General features: G+C 39.7%; 1 protein-coding gene across 1 annotated transcript in view; it reads left to right on the forward strand.

Annotated features, from left to right (window-relative positions):
* KMO (kynurenine 3-monooxygenase) overlaps window positions 1-22,025 on the forward strand; it is a 53,815-nt gene that overhangs the window by 7,876 nt on the left and 23,914 nt on the right. The window contains 4 exon segments of the mRNA XM_025430518.3: window positions 11,891-11,960; window positions 12,229-12,326; window positions 13,541-13,630; window positions 20,910-20,958. Of these exon segments, the coding sequence (XP_025286303.1) occupies window positions 11,891-11,960; window positions 12,229-12,326; window positions 13,541-13,630; window positions 20,910-20,958 (307 nt within the window).

A 22,025-nucleotide genomic window follows, 5' to 3' on the forward strand; every position in this document is an offset into this window, starting at 1 on the left:
AGAAGGAGGAGGCTTGAAGGTTGAGGGAACGCAATCCGTTGGATTTGAGACATGTTGAGATGGAGATACCTCCAAGACCGCCAGGTAGTAAGAGGTTCATTAGTCAGAGAGGAGTGCAAGAGAGAGATCAAGGCTAGAAAAAAACCCTAGGAACCTCTACAGAAAGTCATCATCATCAAAGGAGGAAGATCGAGACTACTGCTTGGCCTCAGAGACCAAATCCAGATGATACAATCTGGCGAGTTCAGGGTAAGGTTTAAATATTAAAACAGGGGCACCTGGGTGACTCAGCAGTTGAGCATCTGCCTTTGGCTCAAGGCGTGATCCCCAGGGTCCTGGGACTGAGTCTCATATCAGGCTCCCTGCTTCTCCCTCTGCCTGTGTCTCTGCCTCTCTATGCATATCTCTCATGAATAAATAAATAAAATCTTAAAAAAATAAAATACATATTAAAATATATATGCAATAAGAACATGCAATTTTAGCAGATGGAATCATTACTTAAAAAGTGTGAAGACATTTTTATGTGCTTATTTCATAGTAAGTGCAGTTAACAATCTGTTTCTTTTCATTACATTGATGTGTTCAAAGATCAAATTCTTGAGAAATCAAAGTATAGTTGGATGAGTGGGAGGTATATAAAGATTTTTCTGTTTGGTGACAAACTCAGTAAGGTCTGTGAGTCTTAGGGAGAGTTTTATATGTTTCATTAAGTCAAAAGTAATTGACATATGTTTAACATTACACTACCAGATTAATTTCAAACACATTATAATAAAGAGGCATAAAATGCATGACATTTTTATAGTCACGATGCCCCTTCCTACTAGGGTCAGCATTTGTAAATTAAAAGGTACAATTTTCTCATTTCTCATTATCATTAGACATTTGAACGATCATTGCTGCAGAGGTCACCTGGGAATCCATAGAAACTTGGTGAATCCTCTTGATAAAAGGAGGCCAGCAATGAGGCACCTGGATGGTTCATTCTGTTAAGCATCTACCTTTGGCTTGGGTTGTGATCCCTGGGTCCTGGCATCGGGTCCTGGAATTGTGTCCTGGGATGGGGTACTGGGATGAAGCCCCAAGACCAACAAGCCCCTGTGCTCAACAAGGAGTCTGCTCCTTCCTCTCTCTCTGCCTCCACCTCTGCTCCTGTGCTCTCTCTTTCTTGCACTCTCTCTCTCAAATAAGTAAAATCTTAAAAAAAAATAAATCAGGCCAGTGAAACACCAAAGAAGCATACTTCAGCATTTACATAAAAACAAGCAATGTTTTTAAATGGTAAGTTGGTGTCAATACAGTAGACCAGGGTGGGGTCAAAGCACATACTTGTGAAGAAGGAAGTAAAAGGATGGGGGAAGGAGGGGGAAGAAAGCAGAAAAACAAACAACTAGGACAATCCGTAATTACATAACCAAGGAATTTCCTCAGACCTCTGCTGAGGAGACTTGGCAGAGATTTGAGAGATGTGGTTGACAAGAACATCCCTAGTAATGCATCAGAGTTCCTCCTGGCCTTCATTCTAACACTTGATTTTTCATGAACCAGGATTATATTTAATCTTTTCGTGTTCACAACCTCTCTCCTCTGCCCCATGAGGAGCCATGTATACACACTCAGTTGGCAAACACACAAGAAATGTTGGGGGGTTGGGAAAAGGAGAAATCAATACCTGCCTTAGAAAGGACTAAAGCAGATTATCCACTTGAGTCCACCTCCTCTCCCCAGATCCTGGAAACAGTTTTAGTCAAAGAAAAGGAGCCTAAGAAAACCATGAAAGTAGACCACAGACCCACCTTTGAGTTGGAACCGAGTCTATTCTGGGCACAGCCACTGAGACTTGTTTGTCCGTGGCTTCTTGTAGCTGGGTTCCCAGAAATGGATTAGTGGATTTCTTGCCTCTTTCTCTACTCTTAGATCATTCCCCGCATTAGGTTTTCACTGATCGTTCATCACCTGGACTGTGGCTTTTGGGTACTATTTGTCTTTCTCCCTGGCCTGTCTTCCCAGTAAGGAAGATTCACTTCCAAATTACTTCATCTAGCTTTATTCCAACTCTCCCGACCCTGTTGGTCTCCTGATCAATATCCTTCCAGGTCCTGCTTTCCACCATAAAAGGAGCAGTGAGAATGATGTGCTGTGAAAGACAGAGGAGTTTCTCAAGCCTCTCCTTTCCTTCAGGGAAACTTACTCCATTTTGCCTTTAATTGCTTCTTCATTTGTTTTCTAAATGCCACAGAACAATTTAGCCTTTGGAAGGAATTAATTTGATTGTATCAACTTCACTGTAGCCTTTCAGTTTTCCTTTCCCTAATGCGAACTTGTCTCTGCTACTGCCCTGGCTAGATATTCTTTAACATACAAATGGAAAGAATATAGATAGACAAGCATCTTTTTATAAATTGGAAAAAAGCAGAGAAGGAAGATAGAGATTTAAGAAGTTCATATTTAACAGGAAGAAATCACCTGCAGTGAAATCAAAGGAGCTGTGATTAGTGAAACATAATAGGGTCTAGGGCTGTGCTGGAAAGGAGTGAAAAGTGATGGAAAAGTTGTGGAGACACACTGTTCTGTGCCAGGCACCAAGTCATGCTGTTAGTTGAGACAGCTTGACCACTGTTGAGAAAGTAACACCAGCAATCAGAGGAAGTCACTTCAGATTGAGGAATTGAGAGGAAGGCAATCAGATTGAAGGATTAAAAAGAGAACAACTGGTCATGATCTTTTCAGCTGCATCAAATGCTAACAATGTGTTCATAATTTCAGTAGTGGCTGCACAGGAAAAGATGGTTATTTATTATGACTTTTGTTTGGGGTAGCTTTAGGGTCAAAGCAAATTAGAGAGAAGGTACAGAGATTTCCCAATATCTCCAGCTCCCACAAATGCATAGTGTTCCCTATTAACATCCCCTACCAAAGTGGGGTATTTGGTACAAGAGATGACCCTACATGGACATATCATCACTCAAAGTCTGTAGTGTACATTGAGATGCATTCTGTGAGACTGGACAAATGTATAATGACATGTATGTACCATTAGGGTATCATCACAAAAATCCTTTGTGATCCATCTATTCATCCCTCACCCCAACTCTGGTATATTTATTTTACCAAAATAATTGAACATGGATTTCTTGGTTGACCTTACAGAATATTAAATGTGTGAATTGCTTTGCAAAAATTAAATTTGAAACCTTTCCATACACTTAATCGTTTAAATAGGGACTAAGTTCTTAAAATAACTATCATCAGTCTACAGAAATTGAATGATATGAAGAAAGTTTGGTGGTCACAGTATCAATAAATGGTGAAAGGAGCTCAAGCCTGAACCACTAGATTATTTAAAAAACAAAACAACAAAAAACAACAAAGGAACAAACACCAAACCAAACCAACAAACAAAATAACCCAAAAAACATAGGTGCTTAGATGTGAAGGTGCCTTGGAGCAGAAGAGTAAACACTGCAGGAAATAGAAGAGGAATCAGGTCTCTCTGTGCTTGCATCTGGGACTGACAAATAGACCCTAAACACAGAGCGGGTGTGTGACCCTCTCCTTAGCCCCCACATCCACCAGGGAGCTGCTGAGAACCTCTGAGGCCTCCCATCTAGCTCTGTGATTCCTCAATCCTACTTCCAAAGCCATCCTCAGGGTTCTCCAGACCCCGGTTTTATGGTAAGCAAAATTTCTAGCATTTTCACTTTACTTGTTGACTCTCCCCTTCAAACTCCTGGTTTTATTTTACACCTTGCAGCCTTCTCTCATGGCTCAGGTATGTCCGGATTGGAATCTAGCCTGGTATCCTTACTCTACGCTGCAACTTCCAGCCCTGTAAGCCTCGGTGTTCTGTGCATGCTCTTTGAGGTTTGTGTCATCTACTTATATTCCCTTCTACCTCCTTTCTGTTGTCATCAATCTACCTCTCAGCCACTTCCCCTCTTTCCTGAAGACTTCAGCATGTTCACAACATCTTTTCTGTATATTCCAGCACTGCCATCACCCTAAGCGACTATCAAAGCTCACATTGTTGACCCATGCAATTCTCTAACCCCTTTGTCCTTGAACTGCATGCTTTCCATTATCTTCCATCTCCACCATACCTCAGCCCCATGACTCCTGTTGGACTTAGACCTTGTCATCCATGGAACTGCCCTATCCAAGATAATAGAGTCAGACCTTGGACTCTGATTAAAAACCTAATTCCTTCTGTTGCTTCTGCTACATCTGCTCTTCACAGAAACCTCCTACTTCTTGCTGTTCAGGAGCACCCCTCTATGTTCCTTCCATTTCATCCAACTTGGTGTTACTATCAAGCCAACCAAAATCTTCAAGTTCTTGCTTTTCACCCCATCCAAGTGGCCAAAACCCACCCTGCTTGGTTCCAATGAGTTTCTTCCTCTGTGTAGAAACCCAGGCTGTCCAGTGCTATAAGAAAAAAACATAACCTAACATAACCTCATAACATAACATAACCTCACATCTTGGTGCCACTATAAATTCACAGTCTTCATCTTCAACTGTATCTTCAATGGTACTCAGACACATTTCTAATTTATTGGTAAAGGGCTCATGCTCTAGACCCAGACAGAATCCATTTGAATCCCCATACCAGCTCCAGCTCTCACTAGCTGTGTTATCTTAGATGAGCCACTTCGCTCCTCTGCACCTCAATGTCAGTACCCATCAGACAAGATCAACTGTACCTCCTTCACGTGGCTGCAGTAAAGATTAATGGAGTAGAGCAATATACATAACAACCATTTCATGGGTATTGTACATGAGCATTATTTTCTAAATCAGATTTCTCTGTTTCATTCTTTTTAGTAGTTACTTTTAATCTTTATCACATATTCCTTTTACTTAGAACTCTCCTAGTGATCCATTCACTCTTAGTTGGCACATGTTTTTGGTCTCAGTTTAGATTTCTTTTTTTTTTTTTCCAGAAAATCATGCCCTATCCCACTCCATACCCCTAATTTGGCTTGAGGGTTCTTTCTCTGTACTCTCCTATTATTGAGCACCTTGTGTTATAATTAACTATAATCACCTCAAAAGGCCTGGGTATATCTTGCTCTTTGTTGTATCCCTAGCACCTAGCACAGGGCTGGCACATAGGGAAAAAAAAAAAAAAAATATATATATATACACACACACATATATATGTTAAATATAAATATATAAATAATATTAGAAAAAAAATGAAGACCTAGACAGGACTGTGAACTCCCTAAGGGCCGCTATTTTCTCTGGACCACTTTTTTTTTTTTTTATTTAAAGATTTTATTTATTTATTTATAGACAGAGAAAGAGAGGCAGAGGGAGAAGCAGGCTCCACGCAGGGATCCTGGGGCTCCAGGATCACACCCCGGGCTGCAGGCAGGGCCAAACCGCTGTGCCACCGGGGCTGCCCTCTCTGGACCACTTTTAATGTCTAGCCAGGAATCTTGTAATACTTGGAAATCAATATTTTTCAAATAATAATTTTTCTGGATTTCTTGAGAGTTGTTTTTAAATATCCAAAAGGATTCCTACTCTTTATCAATTTGCTTCTTCTCTACATGTCAAAATAGTCTCACCCTTCAAAGCTCAACTCAAAAGTAATGTTTTCCAGGAAGTTATTTTTTGTTTTTTTGTGTTTTTTCCAATCCCTTTGTCCTGGCTATCTATTGCTATGTAACAAAGCACTCCAAAACCTAGTGGCCTAAAACGATACTCTATCACTATGCCTCACAGCTCTGACAATGGTCTGTCATATGGCCCTAGTCATCTGGGAGCTTGACCAGGCTAACTGTCCAAGATGGCGTGGTCCCATGGCAGGCAGTTGCTATGGGCCACTGGGGAGTAAAGAGCTCAGTTGAGGCTCTTGACTTGAACAACTTCATGTGGCCTTCCCTGTTGCTTGGGTTTTTCATTACACAGCACCTGCAGATATTTACTCTTCCCACATGATCACTGGCTTCCAAAAGGCAGGACACAGGCCCTTCCAGGCTAGCCTAAGGACTATGCCTAGAAATAACTCAAGTGTCACTTCTACTGCATTTTATTGATCAAGGCTATCACAGGCCCTCCTGGATTCAAAGTAGAGAAATGAACTCCATTCTCTGGTGAAAAAGTGTCAAGGTCATAACTGCAAAAGATTGTATAAGATGGAAAATATTGTTTTGGCCATCTTTGACAAATACAGTCTGCCACATCCCTCAGGGCAAAATTTATCCTTTCTTGGTGTGTTCTCTAGGTGTTTATTCCGTTGTTTTTTTTTAACATTGATTTCTACCTCTGGGCCCAAAATTATTTTGCTAAGATAGGCCTCTCAATCTAGAGGCATATAAAACATTAGGTAAATGGAATAAAACTATGTGACCCAAACATATACAGTTGACCCTTGCACAACAGGGTTTGAACTGTGTGGGTCCACTTATGTGCTGATTTTTTTTCAATATATATATAGTACAGTCCTGTAAATATTTTCTCTTCTTTATGATTTTCTCTTCTCTAGCTTACTTTATATGTAAGAATATACTGTATAATACATAACAAACAAAATATGTGTTACTATATCACTGGTAAGGCTTCTGGCCAACAGTAGGCTTATTAGTAGTTAAGTTTTCAGAGTCGAAAGTTATAGGTGGATTTTCGACAGTGGTTGGGGTCAGCACCCTTAACCTCCATGTTTTTCAAGAATCAACTGTAATTATTATGTAAAAAGTGGGCCTTTATACTCAAAAATGGTTTGCTAAGCATTGGTTGGTTTATATGTTTGTCTTTTCTTAACTGAATTGATGTTTTTGAGCCCAAGGACTTAGCTTGATAACCTTTCGATCCCTAAAGTTTAGTAGCTTAACTCATACATAATAGATGCTCAATAAATTTTGACTTGGTTTGGTTACAAATTTTATTTAAAAATGTAACCTCTACCACTTATTTATACATTTGACAAGTACTAATCAGGTACTTATTATGCTGCAAACACAATGATAGAGGCTAGGGATAAAATGGCAAGCAAACCAGTTTGCAGCCCAGTGGGGTAGACAGATATTGGCCATACGGTCACCCTAAAGATGTAAACTTTCAATTGTGATAAGTTCTTTGTATTAGTTTCTGCAGGCTTCCATAACAAAGTACCACAAACCAAGTGGCTCAAAGAACAGATTTTTATTGTCTTATAGTCCTGGAGGCTAGAAGTCCAAGAGTCAGCAGGTTGGTTCCTTCTGAAAGTATGAGGGAGGGATGAGTCCCAGGCCTCACTCCTAGGCTTGCAGATGGCCAGCTTCTCCCATCTCTCTCTCTTTTTTTTTTTTTTTCAAAAAAAAAGATTTTGTTTATTTATTCATGAGAGACACACACACAGAGAGAGAGAGAGAGGCAGAGACACAGGCAGAGGGAGAAGCAGGCTCCATGAAGGAAGCCTGATGTGGGATTTGACCCTGGGACTCCATGATCACACCCTGAGCCAAAAGCAGAAGCTCAACCACTGAGGTACCCAGGCATCCCTCTCCCCATGTCTCTTAATATCATCTTCCCTCTGTGTGTCTATCAGTATTCAAAGTCCCCTTTCTATAAGGACACCAATCATGTTGGATTATGGCTCATCCTAAAGACCTCATTTTAACTTAATTATCTCTGTAAAGACCCCCTTTTCAAAGAAGTCATACTCTAATGTGTGAAGGATAGGACTGCAGAAGATGAATTTGGGGGTGCACAATTTAACCTTTAACATTTTTTCAAAGGAAAAGTCTGTAGCACCATGAGAACCCATAAGAAGGGGTTTGAGGTAGTGTTGCCAAGGAAGCTTCCTCAACAAGTGAAGCTGCATGGAATTCTGAAGATGGATGTGGGTTTACCAAGTAAAGAGGGAAAGGAAGAAGGTTGTTAGCTATGGAAATAGTATGTGGTAAATCCTCTGTTAGCAGAAAGCATGGTATGTACAAGCAATTGAAAGAAGGCTAGCAGAGCTAGGGCAGAAGAGTGATATGATCTGCGTAATTTTTAAATATCATGGAGAAAATTTGAGACCTATGATGCAGGCATTTTTCTCTAGAGAGTATTATGTTTATTTCTGTCAGGTGGGTGTGGCTAATAACAGTCCTGGATGAGCGTGATCCAATCAGGACTACAGATGATCTCTAGGCTGTCTACTGTCCCTTCCATCATTGGTTCATTTCCAGTTTGCCTAACTTCCAGGATGTACCTGTTTAGGGTCCTGACTCAAAGCCTGGGGATTTACTAACCCTTCTGAATCTGGGTTGCTGTCCTGAATTCCAGATTTTATCCTCTGGCTTCATGAGTCTGTCATAAACTCTGCTGAAGTTCTCAGCCTGTCTGGCAATCAGTAGATACCATCAGACATGGCTCCAAATGCTACGTTCTTCTGTTTCCTTTATCTCGTAGAAGATTTAGTTCAAATGACCTGTTTTGCCATCACACCAAATGGCTGCTCATGGATAATCGGTTGGCAAGAAGTCAGATGAATGCTGGTAGAACAGACAGGAAGCTTGACATTAGTCAAGCATAGTGATCATGATGACATGATAGAAGCATAATGGTAAAAATGAAAAAAGATGGGTAAAAAAACATCAAGAGGTAGAATTGGCAGAACTTGGAATGGATTGGATGTGGAGATGAGGGAGAGAGAGAGGTCCCAAGGATGATGCTTAGGTTTCTATCCCATCCGAATATTATTCATTTACATATTTGCAGAGAATTGACATAATGTGGGGCAAGAGTCAAAGGTTCAGTTTGGAGTTATTGGTTCTGAGGAGCTTGGAGACCTGTAGGAGGCTACAGCAATGAAGCATTTGTATGCATGAGCCCAAAAAGGAGGTCTGTGTAAGAGATGAAAGTCAGTGCATCCCCATGGGTGGAGGATAGACCAGACTGGAAGCTTTAGAAACTCCAGGGTCTGTCTTTCTTATGAGGATGAAAGAGAGAAAGAGGGAATGACCAAAGATATATGAAGAAAATCAGAAAACAAAGGAAGTTTAGTGTTTCAAGAAGAAAAGTTAGTTAACACCATTCAGTGCTGCTAAAAATTCTAGTGTGATAATTGAATATGGATGATCTTGCCAAATATAAGTTGCAAGCGATGAGGTGGCAAATAAATCACTGTGACCTACATAAAGCTGTTCAAAGGCAACACTACAAAGTCTTGAGAAGACAACAGCAAAAAATTCTTCATAATCTCAGAGCAGGAAAACATTCCTTAAACAAGATGCCAAATGCATTAATAATAATGGAAAAGATGGGGGCGCCTGGGTCGTGCAGTTGGTTAAGTGTCAGACTCTTGATTTTGGCTCAGATCATGATCTCAGTGTTGTGAGATTGAGCCCTGAGTCAGGTTCTGTGCTTAGTGGGGAATCTGTTTTAGATTCCCTCTCTCCCCTCTGCTCGTCTCCCTCATGCTTCAACTCTATCTTACTAAAATAAATAAATATATTTTAAAAAATAATGTAGAAGATGGATAAAGGTGACTGCATTAAAATAAAGAGCTCCTCATCTTTAAAAGCTACTGTAGAGTTTCACATCTGAAACAAATATAGCAATATGTCAACCCAATGGTACTTCAATAATAACAAAATTTTGTAAAAGATACTATAAAGTTTAAAAACAAGCCCCAGAACAGAAGAAAATATTTGCAACATTTGAAAATGATGAGGACTCTGTACTCAGATCTATGAATAACTCAAGTAATCTACAGGAAAAAAAGCCCAATAGAAAATGGGCAAGAGACAAACAGGCACTTTACACAAGAGATCCAAATAGCCAGTCAGTATATGAAAAAGAGTTTAACCTTTTTAGCAATCAGTCATATACAAATTAAAACCACATACCTTCCTATCTTACCCATCCATCACAACATTTAAAAGTTTGAGAACACCAAGTGCTGACAAGGAAAGACTCTCACAAGCTGTTGGTAAGAAAACACATTCACACAAAATTCCAAAACAGGTTGACCTTTATTACAGTGAAGATACATAAACCTTTGACTAGGGATTCCACTTCCATGTATAAAACCCTAGAGAAAAGTTCTGCAACTGTATATGGGATACAGGTACAAAACTGGGTTTTGCAGCATTGTTTTGTTTTTGTTTTGTTTTTTAATTTTCTAGATCGAGAGAGCACAAGGGGAAGGAGCAGAGGGAGAGGCACAGAGACAATCTTAAGCAGGCTCCATGATCAATGTGGAGCCCAATGTGGGGCTCAGTCTCATGACCTTGAGATCATGACCTGAACTGCAATCAAAAGTTGGACACTTAATTGATTGAGCCACCCAGGTGCCCCTGTAGCATTAAAATTTTTTTAAATTTAGGATCAATTAATTGACATATAGAGTAGTATTAGTTTCAGAGGTAGACTTCAGTGATTCATCAGTTGCATATAACACTAAGTGCTCATGACGTCAAGTGCCTGCCTTTCTGCTCATCACCCAGTTTCCCATCCCCTCACCCATCTCCCCTCCAGCAACCCTCAGTTTGTTTCCTATAGTTAAGAGTCTCTTATGGTTTGTCTCACTTCCTCTCTGATATCATCTTATTTTATTTTTCCCTCCCTTCCCCTATATTCATCTGTTTTGTTTCTCAAATTCCACATATGAATGAAATCATATGATACTAGTCTTCCTCTGACTGACTTATTTCACTTAGCATAATATCCTCTAGTTCCATCCATGTCATTGCAAATGGTGAAATTTCATTCTTTTGATGGCTAACATTCCATTGTATATATATGTGTATGTAGGTATACATGTATACATATATGTTCATATATATATATATACACATATATACATGTTGATGGACGTCTGGGCTCTTTCCATATTTTGGCTATTGGGGACATTGTTGCTATAAGCATTGGGGTGCAGGTGCCCCTTCAGATCACTAACGTTTATATCCTTTAGATAAATACCAAGTAGCATAATTGCTGATTCATACGGTAGCTCTATTTTTAACTTCTTGAAGGACCTCCATACTGTTTTCCAAAGTGGCTGCACCAGTTTGCATCCCTTCCGACAGTGTAAGAGGGTTCCCCTTTCTCCACATCCTTGCCAACATCTGTTGTTTCCTGAGATGTTAATTTTATCTATTCTGACTGGTATGAGGTGGTATCTATCTCATCCCTGCAGCATTAATAATGCTCTCAGACCATCATTTCACAATGTATACATTTATCAAACCATTATATTGTATACATTAAATTTATACAATATTATATGTCAATTATATTTCAATAAAAGTGAGAAAAAATATTCTCAGAGCAAAACAACTCAAATGTCCTTCAACAGTAGAACAGCTAAATAATCTGTGAGATTTCACTCAATGAAGAAATCATACAGTAAAGAAAGTGGATGACCTGGGGTTTATGTACAATCACATATATGAATCTCAGAAGCATTTTGTTGAGTTAAAAAAGAGAATATATACAAGTGTGATTCTAATTACTGATTCAAAAGCAAGGATGGGTTATTACAAAAGTCATAATAACATTTGCTGGGTGAAAGATTGGGGATCATAACTGGAGAACAAATGGGGAGAACTATGAAGGATTGGCAGTGATATTCTGTTTTTGACCAGAGTGGTAGTTATATGGATGTTTGCTTTCTAAGTATTCTGTAAACTGTACACATTTTATTATCTTTCTGTAGGAAAGTTATATCTCACTATAAAAAACTTAAAAAGAAAAATACCAAAGCTACTTCTGAAAATCATACAGTTTAATCTTGAGTTAATCCCATTATTTTTGCAAATGATGCTTTCTATTAGTGATTAAGTAAATCAATGTGACAGTCAAGGCTAGTACAAGTACAATTACACTCAATGTTGTATACTGCCAAAAATTCTCTAGAATTGTGGAATCAGATAAAAATATGAAAAAAAATTGCTTTGATTCCTAGGTTGGATCATTAAATGCATGCTTCCTTGCAAAGAAGAATTTCCAAGTTGATGTATACGAAGCTAGGGAAGGTAAGAAAATATTGAAAATTATGAGAAAATTGATTCTCTGACAATTTTAAAAATAAATTTTTTTAGAAAGAGGAACTTAAATTTTTTTAACAACTTCAACTATCTAAATTATTTTAATACAAAATCTATGATTAGTGTTTGCTTTAAAGAACTTAACAGGGTCTTTTAGCTTGGTCCTGATTGCGCCAGTTGTTCAGATGCTGTGTGCTTACCCTGTTCTAAGATAGAGGAGCTTTTTGTAATACGGAGTCTACTTTCCATGTCTTAGATATCCGAGTGGCTAAATTTGCACGTGGAAGAAGCATTAATCTGGCCCTTTCTTATAGAGGACGACAAGCCTTGAATGCCATTGGCCTGGAAGATCAGGTACCTTATTAACATATTTTCCTTATAAAAGATCATACTTGTAATTTTCCAACAATTACATGCTCTTGATTTCAGCCTAATTCAAAGCACCATATGATGCCAAGAAACTTTGCATGAAAATGCATCCTACAAAGGTTTTCAAACTTCTAAATTTGGCAAGATGATGAACATTTGACACTTGAGGCAGCTGGGGGACCTGGAGCATGACGCGGAGCAGGGGGATCCTACAACCCCCCTAATGATCTCTTCTGACACTGAGTTCTCAGTGAGAGGGTAGGTCTCAGCCTACAGAAAGTGTGACCTGAGGAGGCATCCCAATGAGAAGAGGCCAGAAAATCCCATTCTTTTGACCATACAGCTCCATAGTCTCTTGTCCACAATTCTATACTCCAAAAAACTCTGGAAACAGAAAGCTTTTCATCACCCATTCAGCAGCAAACTTGACCTGATGTGAGGCTTCTTATGGCCTTTTTAAAATTCTCATTTAGTGTAAAATGTTTTGCTACAGATATATTATCCTCCGATATGGGGTGGTGCCCCCACAGTCCACGGGGTGTTTTGTGATATCTGGATATGCATTCCATTACCTATCTAAAATTTGAAAACTTTGAACCCTGAAACCAATGTGCCCCCAGGGTTTGGATAAGTACTGTAGGTCTGTAGATTTTCCTGATGTGGTCTCAATGCTGCCAAACTTCTCACTGTCTCACATGTAGCTTGGAAGTGTGAACAGATGTAATATATTTTGCTGATAATACTTTTGTGGATAACGTGTCTTTGAAGTGATAATATGGGTCAGTACAGGTACCAGTTCTAGTTCCACAGTTTTCCTTAGATGTGTGTGTAGGAAAACACTCTTCATGGAGGTTTGGGCATCCTAAGTTTTCTTCCTAATGTTTTACTCTCTTCTGTGATCATGAAAAAAAATCACTTATAAACTCTCCAACACTGAACCATTTTCTTTAATGATAATATGTGATTTAGAGCAGATAAAATCTAAGTCAATTACAAAATCTAAAAGTTAAAAAAAAACCAAAAACTAAAATTTGCGGGAACATAATTTTCATTGTTTCCATCATACTTCCATCATCCTTTGCGTTAATTTTTAATTTTTTGAAAATATTTGAAAAATCTCATTTTAAAACTGGTGTATATCTTATTTGGATGATGCCATGTTATGGTAATTGAACTTGATATTTCTGATTTTATTTCAGATTGTATCCCAAGGCATTCCCATGAGAGCAAGAATGATTCATTCTCTTTCAGGAAAAAAGTCTGCAATTCCCTATGGGACCAAGTCACAGGTGGGTTTACCCTGAAGATCGTGTTTGCTTCAGTTGAGTCTAACATCGGCCCCTCCTTTCCTCTCTAGATCTATCTTTGGCCTTGCCTGGATCAGTCTACAATTTGGAAACATATACTAGTTAAGATGTTAATTGATAGGAGACTTTAAGATAGGTTCCAATTTCCCTAATAAACACTCAATAGGAGTTAGTTAAATTTTCATCCCTCTGAAGCTCTTTTTGCCTATATGCATTGTTCATGGTGGCCTGGACACCCTTTCTCTCCCATCTCCTTCCAATTACATAGAGAGGATTATCATGTATTTATTATCAAGCATAAAATGCAAGAGCAACTCTAGAGGGTTTTCCCCAAATTGACTCTCTTGCCCCAAATTTAATTATAAAGGACTTTATAGAATGAACCAGAAATGTTTTCAGTGCTGTATGACTTCTAAAACAACAGAAGGCAGATGGTGATGTAGTTTACAAAAGAAAATCCTTTATCTTACCTTGTGTTTTTCTTGTCTTTACATTGTAACAGAGTTGGGGGGAAGAATGTATTTTTATCTAATATTTATAACTTAGATGGGTGGGTGGTTTAGCGCCACCTTCAGCCCAGAGCCTGATCCTGGAGACCCAGAATCAAGTCCCACGTTGGGTTCCTTGCATAGAGCCTGCTTCTCCCTCTGCCTGTGTCTCTGCCTCTCTCTCTCTCTCTCTCTCTCTCTCTCTCTCTGTGTCTCTCATGAATAAATAAATAAAATCTTTAAAATAATAATAATAATAATATTTATAGCTTCTAAGTTTGTTTATTTGAGAGAGAATGGATGTACCAAACATCTATCAACCAAAGAAAAACCCAACTTGCTTTATCCAACAAGGCTTCATTTTATTAAGTGCAGAACCCAAATGAGGTTTATATTCTTTGAGTCTCTGCTCCCACTGAGCTCCCATTGCAGGTGGATCAGCTATTCTCAGATTCTGCTGGGATTATGCTAAAATGCAGAGTCTAATTCTGTAGGGCCAGGATGGAGGCCAAGATTACACATTCTAAACACACTCAGGTGGTGTCCATGGACCACACACCTTGGGCAGCAAGAGATAAAACACAGGTGCTCATGGGAACAAGGTCTGTGTAGACCTTGTGATGGTAAAAGTGCTTGAAACACCTCACACTCATTAGGATGCTACTATCAGAAAACAGGGAGAAAAACAGAAAATAATAAGTGTTGGGAAAGATGCAGAGAAATCAGAACACCTGTGTGCTGTTGGTAGGAATATAAAATGGTGCAGCTGCTATGGAAAACAGTGTAGTCATTCCTCCAAAAATTAAAAATAGAATCTCCATATAATCCAGCAGTTCCCTTTCTGGGGAAAGGGAAACTGAAAGCAAGGACTTGAAGAAATATTGGAATACTCATGATCATAGCAGCGTTATTCACAGTAGTCAAAAAGCAAAAGTGACCCAAATGTCCATCAATGGATGGATGGATAAACAAAATATAGTATATAAATATGTAAGATAATAGAAAAATATATTGGTTTCTGCCCCTAGTTCCTGGCACAGAACTCCTAAAATTTGTAATTTCCTAAATGATAAGAGCACTAGGAGATCTTTTGTTCTAATATTTGTTCTTTGACTGTGATTCCTAACACAGAGCTCCTAAATCCCTTGGAATTTCCTGGGTGATAAGAGTTTCTTTTGTTCTAATGAGGTATCAGGTAACTTGGTGGGCTCCTGGATGGGGGCTGGTTGCCAGAAAGACCAAACCATAATTAGAAGCTTGGAATTTTCAGCCCCACCCATTGCCAGAGAGGGGAGAGGGACTGGAAATGGAGTTAATGAACCATCATGCCCATGGGAAGGAATCTCCATAAAAGTCCCAAAAGCATGGAGTTCAGAGAGCTTCCCGGTCCATGAACACATAGAGATGCTGGTAGAAGAGTAGCACACCAATAGAGGACAAACATATATCTTGCCCTACACATCTTTCCAACTAGATGTTCATCTGTACCCTTCCTTTATCATATCCTTTAATAATAAATTGATAAACAGTGAGCCAGCTGTTTTCCTGAGTTCTGGTAGCTGCTCTAGCAAGTCAATTGAACCTGAAGAGAAGGTCATGGGAACTTTTGATTTATAGCCAATTGGGCCCAGGTCCAAGCTGCATTGCCATTGGCCTTTGAAGTGTGTGTGTGTGTGGAGGGGTGGGTGAGTCTCCCGTGAGACTGTGACTATCTTAACTTTTGGGATCTGAGGCTAACTCCAGGCACATAGTGTTAGAATTGTTCAATTGTAAGTCAGCCAGCTTGAGTCACTGAGAAATGGCCTGGTGGAGGACGCTCCCCACACCCCCTGCCCCACTGCCCCAACACACGCATCTGGTGTCAGAGTAGTATGTGAGAGTGAGGAAAACACTCACCGGAGGAGAAGGGGAAGTTTTCTATACAATGTACACTGGAATACTATTCAGCCTTTAAAAAATTTTTTTAAAAAGGAAATCCTGACACCTGCCACAACATGGTTGAAACTGGAAGGCTTTATACTAAGTGAAATAAGCCAGTTACAGGACAAGTACCATATAAGACTTGTGTGAGGTATCTAGAGTAGTTAAGTTCATAGAAACAGAGGGTAGATGGTGGTTGCCAGGGCCTGGAGGGAGGGAGAAATGGGAAGCAATTGTTTAATGGGTATAGAGTTTCAGGTTTATAAGATATAGAGTTCTGGGGCTCGATGATACTGATGGTTGCATGACAATGTGAATGTCCTTAACGCCACTGACCCGTACGCTAAAAAAGGGTTAAGATGATTAAAGCTATATTATGTGTGGTTTACTGCAATTAAAGTTCATTTAAAAAGCTGCTGAAAAGTAAAACATCCCAACAACTAAGGGCCTATGAGGATGGGAGAAGGGTGGGGAAGGATCAAAATTTTCCATTTAGTGACTTTCTAAAAGAATAACCCGCTTATTTGGCCTTATAAAAACATAGATACAGAATCTCACTGCATGATCCCAGCAGGAGAAGGGAGCAGAAGAAAGTCTACCAACCATCTATAGTCAGAGAAACATTTTTGTATGATTAATATGTCCTATTTAATTGAGTAACTAATATGTCCTGTTTAATCGGCCCCAAACTGGGCTTGGTGCTGCAGGAAAGAAACACAAGATTTGCACATGCAAGACAAGTGTAAGCTGTGCATCCTGACTGTATCCCTTCCATGAGCAATAACTGTCCTCCTGTGTGCCAACCCCCGTGCTAGTGTGAGTTGCTGAGAACCAGGAGAGGAGCTGGCAGCCTGGTGAGGACACGTGGTAATCAAGTTCTTTCGGAAGAACTCTCCTGAGTGAAAGAGCGCTCAGCTGTGTGGCTCAGAGAGGAGGTAGCTTTAGTTTTCCGAAAAGATCTCACAAAGAAAGTGAAGTTTGAGACAGACATTTCATTTAAATATTAAATTGGCACCAAAATATCATTTTCCCAACTAAATGAGTGTCCACATCCATCTATGGCAGGCAGTTGGGTGAGCCTAGAATTCTGAAAGAATGTAAATTTTTAAGCACTGTGTATTGGCTAAGAAAACTTGTAATGCACTTTTACATAACAGAACCTTACAGTAATCAGCAACCTTGGACTCTTAATACAACCACTTTGATTTACAGATGAAGAAAGAGGCTGCATGGGTACATGAGGTCAACACCAAGGGGAACTCAGGATGGGTGTCCTCAAGCACAGTGGCCAGTGCAGCCTGGTGTAGGAGGTGCGCCCAGGAGCGTTGGGCAATCTTGATTTTGCTAAATTGCGAGTGACCGTAGTAACCATCCCACCTTTGTCTTGGATTCACAGGGAATTAGCCAAGTAGGCCAATTCTGACATCATCTCCTCCCCAGAGATTGAGCCAATAAAGTATGAGTAAACCAAGGAGTAAGACATGGTTCAGGGCAGCCCGGGTGGCTCAGCGGTTTAGTGCCTCCTTCAGTCCAGGGCCTGGTCCTGGAGACCTGGATCAAGTCCCACATCGGGCTCCCTGCATGGAGCCTGCTTCTCCCTCTGCCTATGTCTCTGCCTCTCTCTGTTTCTCTCTGTGTCTCTCATGAATAAATGAATAAAATCTTAAAAAAAAAAAAAGACATGGTTCAGAATATCAGGGAAGTTAGATGAGCAGAGTGATGTGGGCTTGAGCCTGAAACTAGCCTTTTCACCCCCAGCACCAGGGGAAGCGAAAGGGGGCAGCTTCATCCCCACTGATGCCCAAGAAGGGGAAGGTGTTGGGGGGAGTTCCCATGTGGGGCCTTCAATACATTAGAAGAGGGAGGAAATGCTCACTGGCTCACCGATCCCATATTCTCAATTCTTAGAACTTGATTAATGCTAAATTTGCAGCCACCTCTATTTGGTTTGCACTGTTACTTTTATAATGAGGTTAAACACAGGACCTTCTTTAAGAGCTATATAAAATTGTTTTGGGTCGCTCAATTCCACAGCCTGTGAAGGGCAAAGGCCTCCCCATGGCCCCAGGCAGCCTACCTTCTGCTGGCCTCCCTCCTTCTCTGAGCCTCTCTTCTCCACCTGCCATTTTCTCTGCCTTTTCTCCCTGGCGGGGTCCAGGCTCTTCCAGTCTTGCTGGTTCCTGTTGTCTCCCTCCCAAATTGCCCTGGGAACTATCAAAATATTCCCTGATATAGAGAGCAGGTCAGAGCTCCCCTAATGTTTTTAATGATGCAGAAAAATATTTTTTTATTTTATTTCATTCCAATGTAGTTCCCACACAGCGTTATATAATTTCAGGTGTAGGGCAGCCCGGGTGGCTCAGAGGTTTAGCTCTGCCTTCAGCCCGGGGTGTGATCATGGGGTCCAGGGATCGAGTCCCATGTCAGGCTCCCTGCATGGAGCCAGCTTCCCCCTCTGCCTGTGTCTCTGACTCTCTCTCTGTGTCTCTCATGAGTAAATGAATAAAATCTTTAAAAAAATTAGGTGTACAATATAGTGATTCAACAATTCCGTATATTATAAGGTGCTCATCACTCTTAATCCCCCTCACCCTATTTCATCCATCCCCCCATCCACCTTCTCTACTTCCCCAATTCTTGCCCCTAATGTCCTATGCCTCAGAGAAATAGCACCCCCTTACTAGCAAACATCCTCATTTGAAGGCTTTTGGGATATAGAATGTAAACATGCTTTCTAATATATTTGAAAAAGCACTGCAACTACTGTTTTACAAATCTCCAGAGGAGATAATCCAACTTCCTTTAGGTTTTATTATTAATGTTTTGGTTACCAGGACCACTTTATACTTCCTGACTTATTTATTCTTTTTTTTTTTTTTGCAGTTTTAAAATAACTTTAATTTTATTAAGGACTTTTGTGAAGGTCCATTTGAAACAATTTAGTCTGTCAAATATAATTGAATCACTAAGCAGCAACAGCAGCCAATTTCAGTGTTGGATTAATAAAGTACAATTCATTTATAATTATGCTACTACATGTCTAGGAAGAATACACAGAATTTTATAAAAATGCAATATGATGAGTAAGGACAGTTGAATAATGACTCATAAAATAGATTAAATTGTGGTCATTTGAACTGTCATTTGAAATTTGTGGCTGCCAGCTGGCAACCAGAGTTCTTTTTGTTTCTATTTTGTTATGATAAATTAAATAAGTTTGATAAAGCTATCCACATAGGAAATCTGGAGCTAGAATATGAGAATTATTTCTTTGTAGCCCTCACCAGACATGAGGGCTTTTCCCCCAGTTTTACTGAGAAATAATTGGCATACATCATATTGTAAGTTCAAGGTGAACAGCATGATGGTTTGATTTATATGTATTGTGAAGACTTGTTTATTCTCATTCATATTTTTTCTTCATAACATCAACCTTTTAGAATAGGCATTGGAGAAGTGAGACTTGGTGGGGGAGGCTCTAACTTTTGCTTATGACACAATGCTGCCCACGGACTCTGGGTAGAATGGACAGGGACTCCCTCCACAGGACCAGTGTGCGTATCGGTTTCCAATGATGCAAGTGTCAACCCAGCCTGGCAACCGATATGGACAGAATATTTTCCCCACATAAATGAGCCTTCCTAGTTTAAATGTTTCCTAACATACTTTGAATAACAAGTGTGGTTTCCATCGAAACGAGGAGATTAATGACACAGAAGACTGGAAAACAGAACAAAGATGCCGAGAATGAAGAAGTCCTATTAATTTTAATTTATAGCAAAGACACAGGAAGCTTCTTCTCAGTCATTGTCTTTGTAGCATGACCAAGTTATTTTTATACCAACTATAGATTTGGCTGTTAATAATAAATGTCTACTTTTGGGTGAGGTGAAGATTTATAAATTACCATATTTGCATTAAATGATGAGATGCTTCTAAGTTTGGGAAATGTATGCTTAAATTTTTAAGGAATACACTCATATCCTTGAATGGCAAGGCTGCATTATGACTTTCCGGGGCTCTGAAAAGGCACTTTTGCCTTTGTGGGTCCCTCTCTCTGAAACAATAGGTACTAGAAATTAGATTTCATAAGTGCATTGGTATAAAGATTAAATAATCCGGGCTAGATTCATTCTCATATATTTGTTATATATGAATATATATATATATATACGAATATAATGAATCTCAGCATCCTCTGAATCTATTTTTTTCTTCTAATTTTAGTATCAACTAAAAGTAGAAACTTTTCATGGGCCCCAAAAAGTATGTGACCCCCTAGGCATTGGGCCCACTGTGCCTCATGGAACAGTCAGCCTGCTGAATTGTCCTATAAAAAAAAAAAGAAAGAAAAAGAGAAAAAAGAACATGTGCCCCAGTGAGGACTGACCCTACACTTCTATCAATATTTTCCTCACCACCACCGCCATTAACCCCACACACAGTGCTTTCACATTGAAATGAATACCTTCAAAGTATTCTCTTTAGGAAATTGCACATTTATTCTAGTGATACTGTCGTCATTAACAGCTCATTTGGAGACCTAACATGAAAGTATGAGATGTTGTTAAAACAAAACTATCTTAGCTAAAATAACATTTTTGCTGTAAGACAAGGATTTGGTTTTTGTGGCATCAAACCTTGAAAAAAACCTAAGTTTAATATTGAACATTTTATTATGTGTATTTGGTTATAGTGTTTTGTTTTGTTTTTTTAAAAAGCTACTTAGCTAGATGATTACAAAACTAAGCTTGCAACCCCCTGCTAGTTATTTCCTGTTGCTGAGTGAATGATGTGAGGTATGTTTGTCCATTGCCCAGAAGCCTACAGTATCTGTTATATTTTTCTTGCAGTATATTCTTTCTATAAGCAGAGAAAATCTTAACAAGGACCTGCTGACTGGTAAGTCCAATGCTTATCCAGCAAATGTCATTTCAGTAAAGTCCAACCTTGTCACATGATTTGCTGGGATCTGCTTACTATTGCTTTTCATGGATCATTCATGGGTTATTATTAGTGCAAGTCTATGTACAATACAAAGTCCTTGAAAAGTTGTAGTGATACATGCTCCAGTGTCTCTTTTGCATATTATCACTGATCTAAATAAAAATCATTTGTTCAATACACATTAAATTCCCATTGTCTTCTCAGCATTGGGATGAATGAGTGCTCACTCCCTAAAGAACTCATGGACTAGAGGATAAGACACTCTCGAACACCTTGCAAAGTGACACAGTTAGCTCCACACTACAGAAAGATGAAAAGCAGACGTTGGAGGGATGTGGTCTTTAGAGTATTTGGAATAATCCCTTGCATGTGAACCAAGCCCTGGACTAAAGCTAGAGCATGGGGGTCAGAGGGGAGGGTGGAAGCTCAGGGTATTTGTAGGAGACCCAATAGGTAGAGGGTATAAGAGGTTGAAAAAGAGGAAGTTGTGAAATATGCCCTGAAGACTTCAATGTGTTACAGACCCACCCATTAATGGAAAAGCCACTGGATTGCAAATTAAATCTGTAGCTTGGATAATCAGCTCAAGTACCTGCCCTGTAGCCCTTGGTTATAACACTTTTTCTTCTCATCAGCATGTGTGCTAATCAGATCCATTCCCCATAGGGCAAGACACTTGCCCCATAGGGCAAGACACTTCTGCTTTTATTTTTTTTAAAGATTTTATTTATTCATGACACACACACACACACACACACACACACACGCAGAGAGAGAGAGAGGCAGAGACACAGGCAGAGAGAGAAGCAGGCTCCATGCAGGGAGCCCGCCGAAGGCAGACGCTAAACTGCTGAGCCACCCACTCTACTGACTTTTAAATCAATTCCTCTGTGCAATCCAGCAGCCTCTGAGTTGTAGAGAGCAGAGCTTCTACATGGTTTATTTGTGTTTCTCCACAGCCCCTACCCAGCATGAGTTTGCAGTGTGTCTGTTGAATTGAATTTAACTGAACTGGCAGGAGG

This window comes from Canis lupus, chromosome 7, assembly GCF_003254725.2.
Source record: "Canis lupus dingo isolate Sandy chromosome 7, ASM325472v2, whole genome shotgun sequence".
Lineage (NCBI taxonomy): Eukaryota > Metazoa > Chordata > Mammalia > Carnivora > Canidae > Canis > Canis lupus.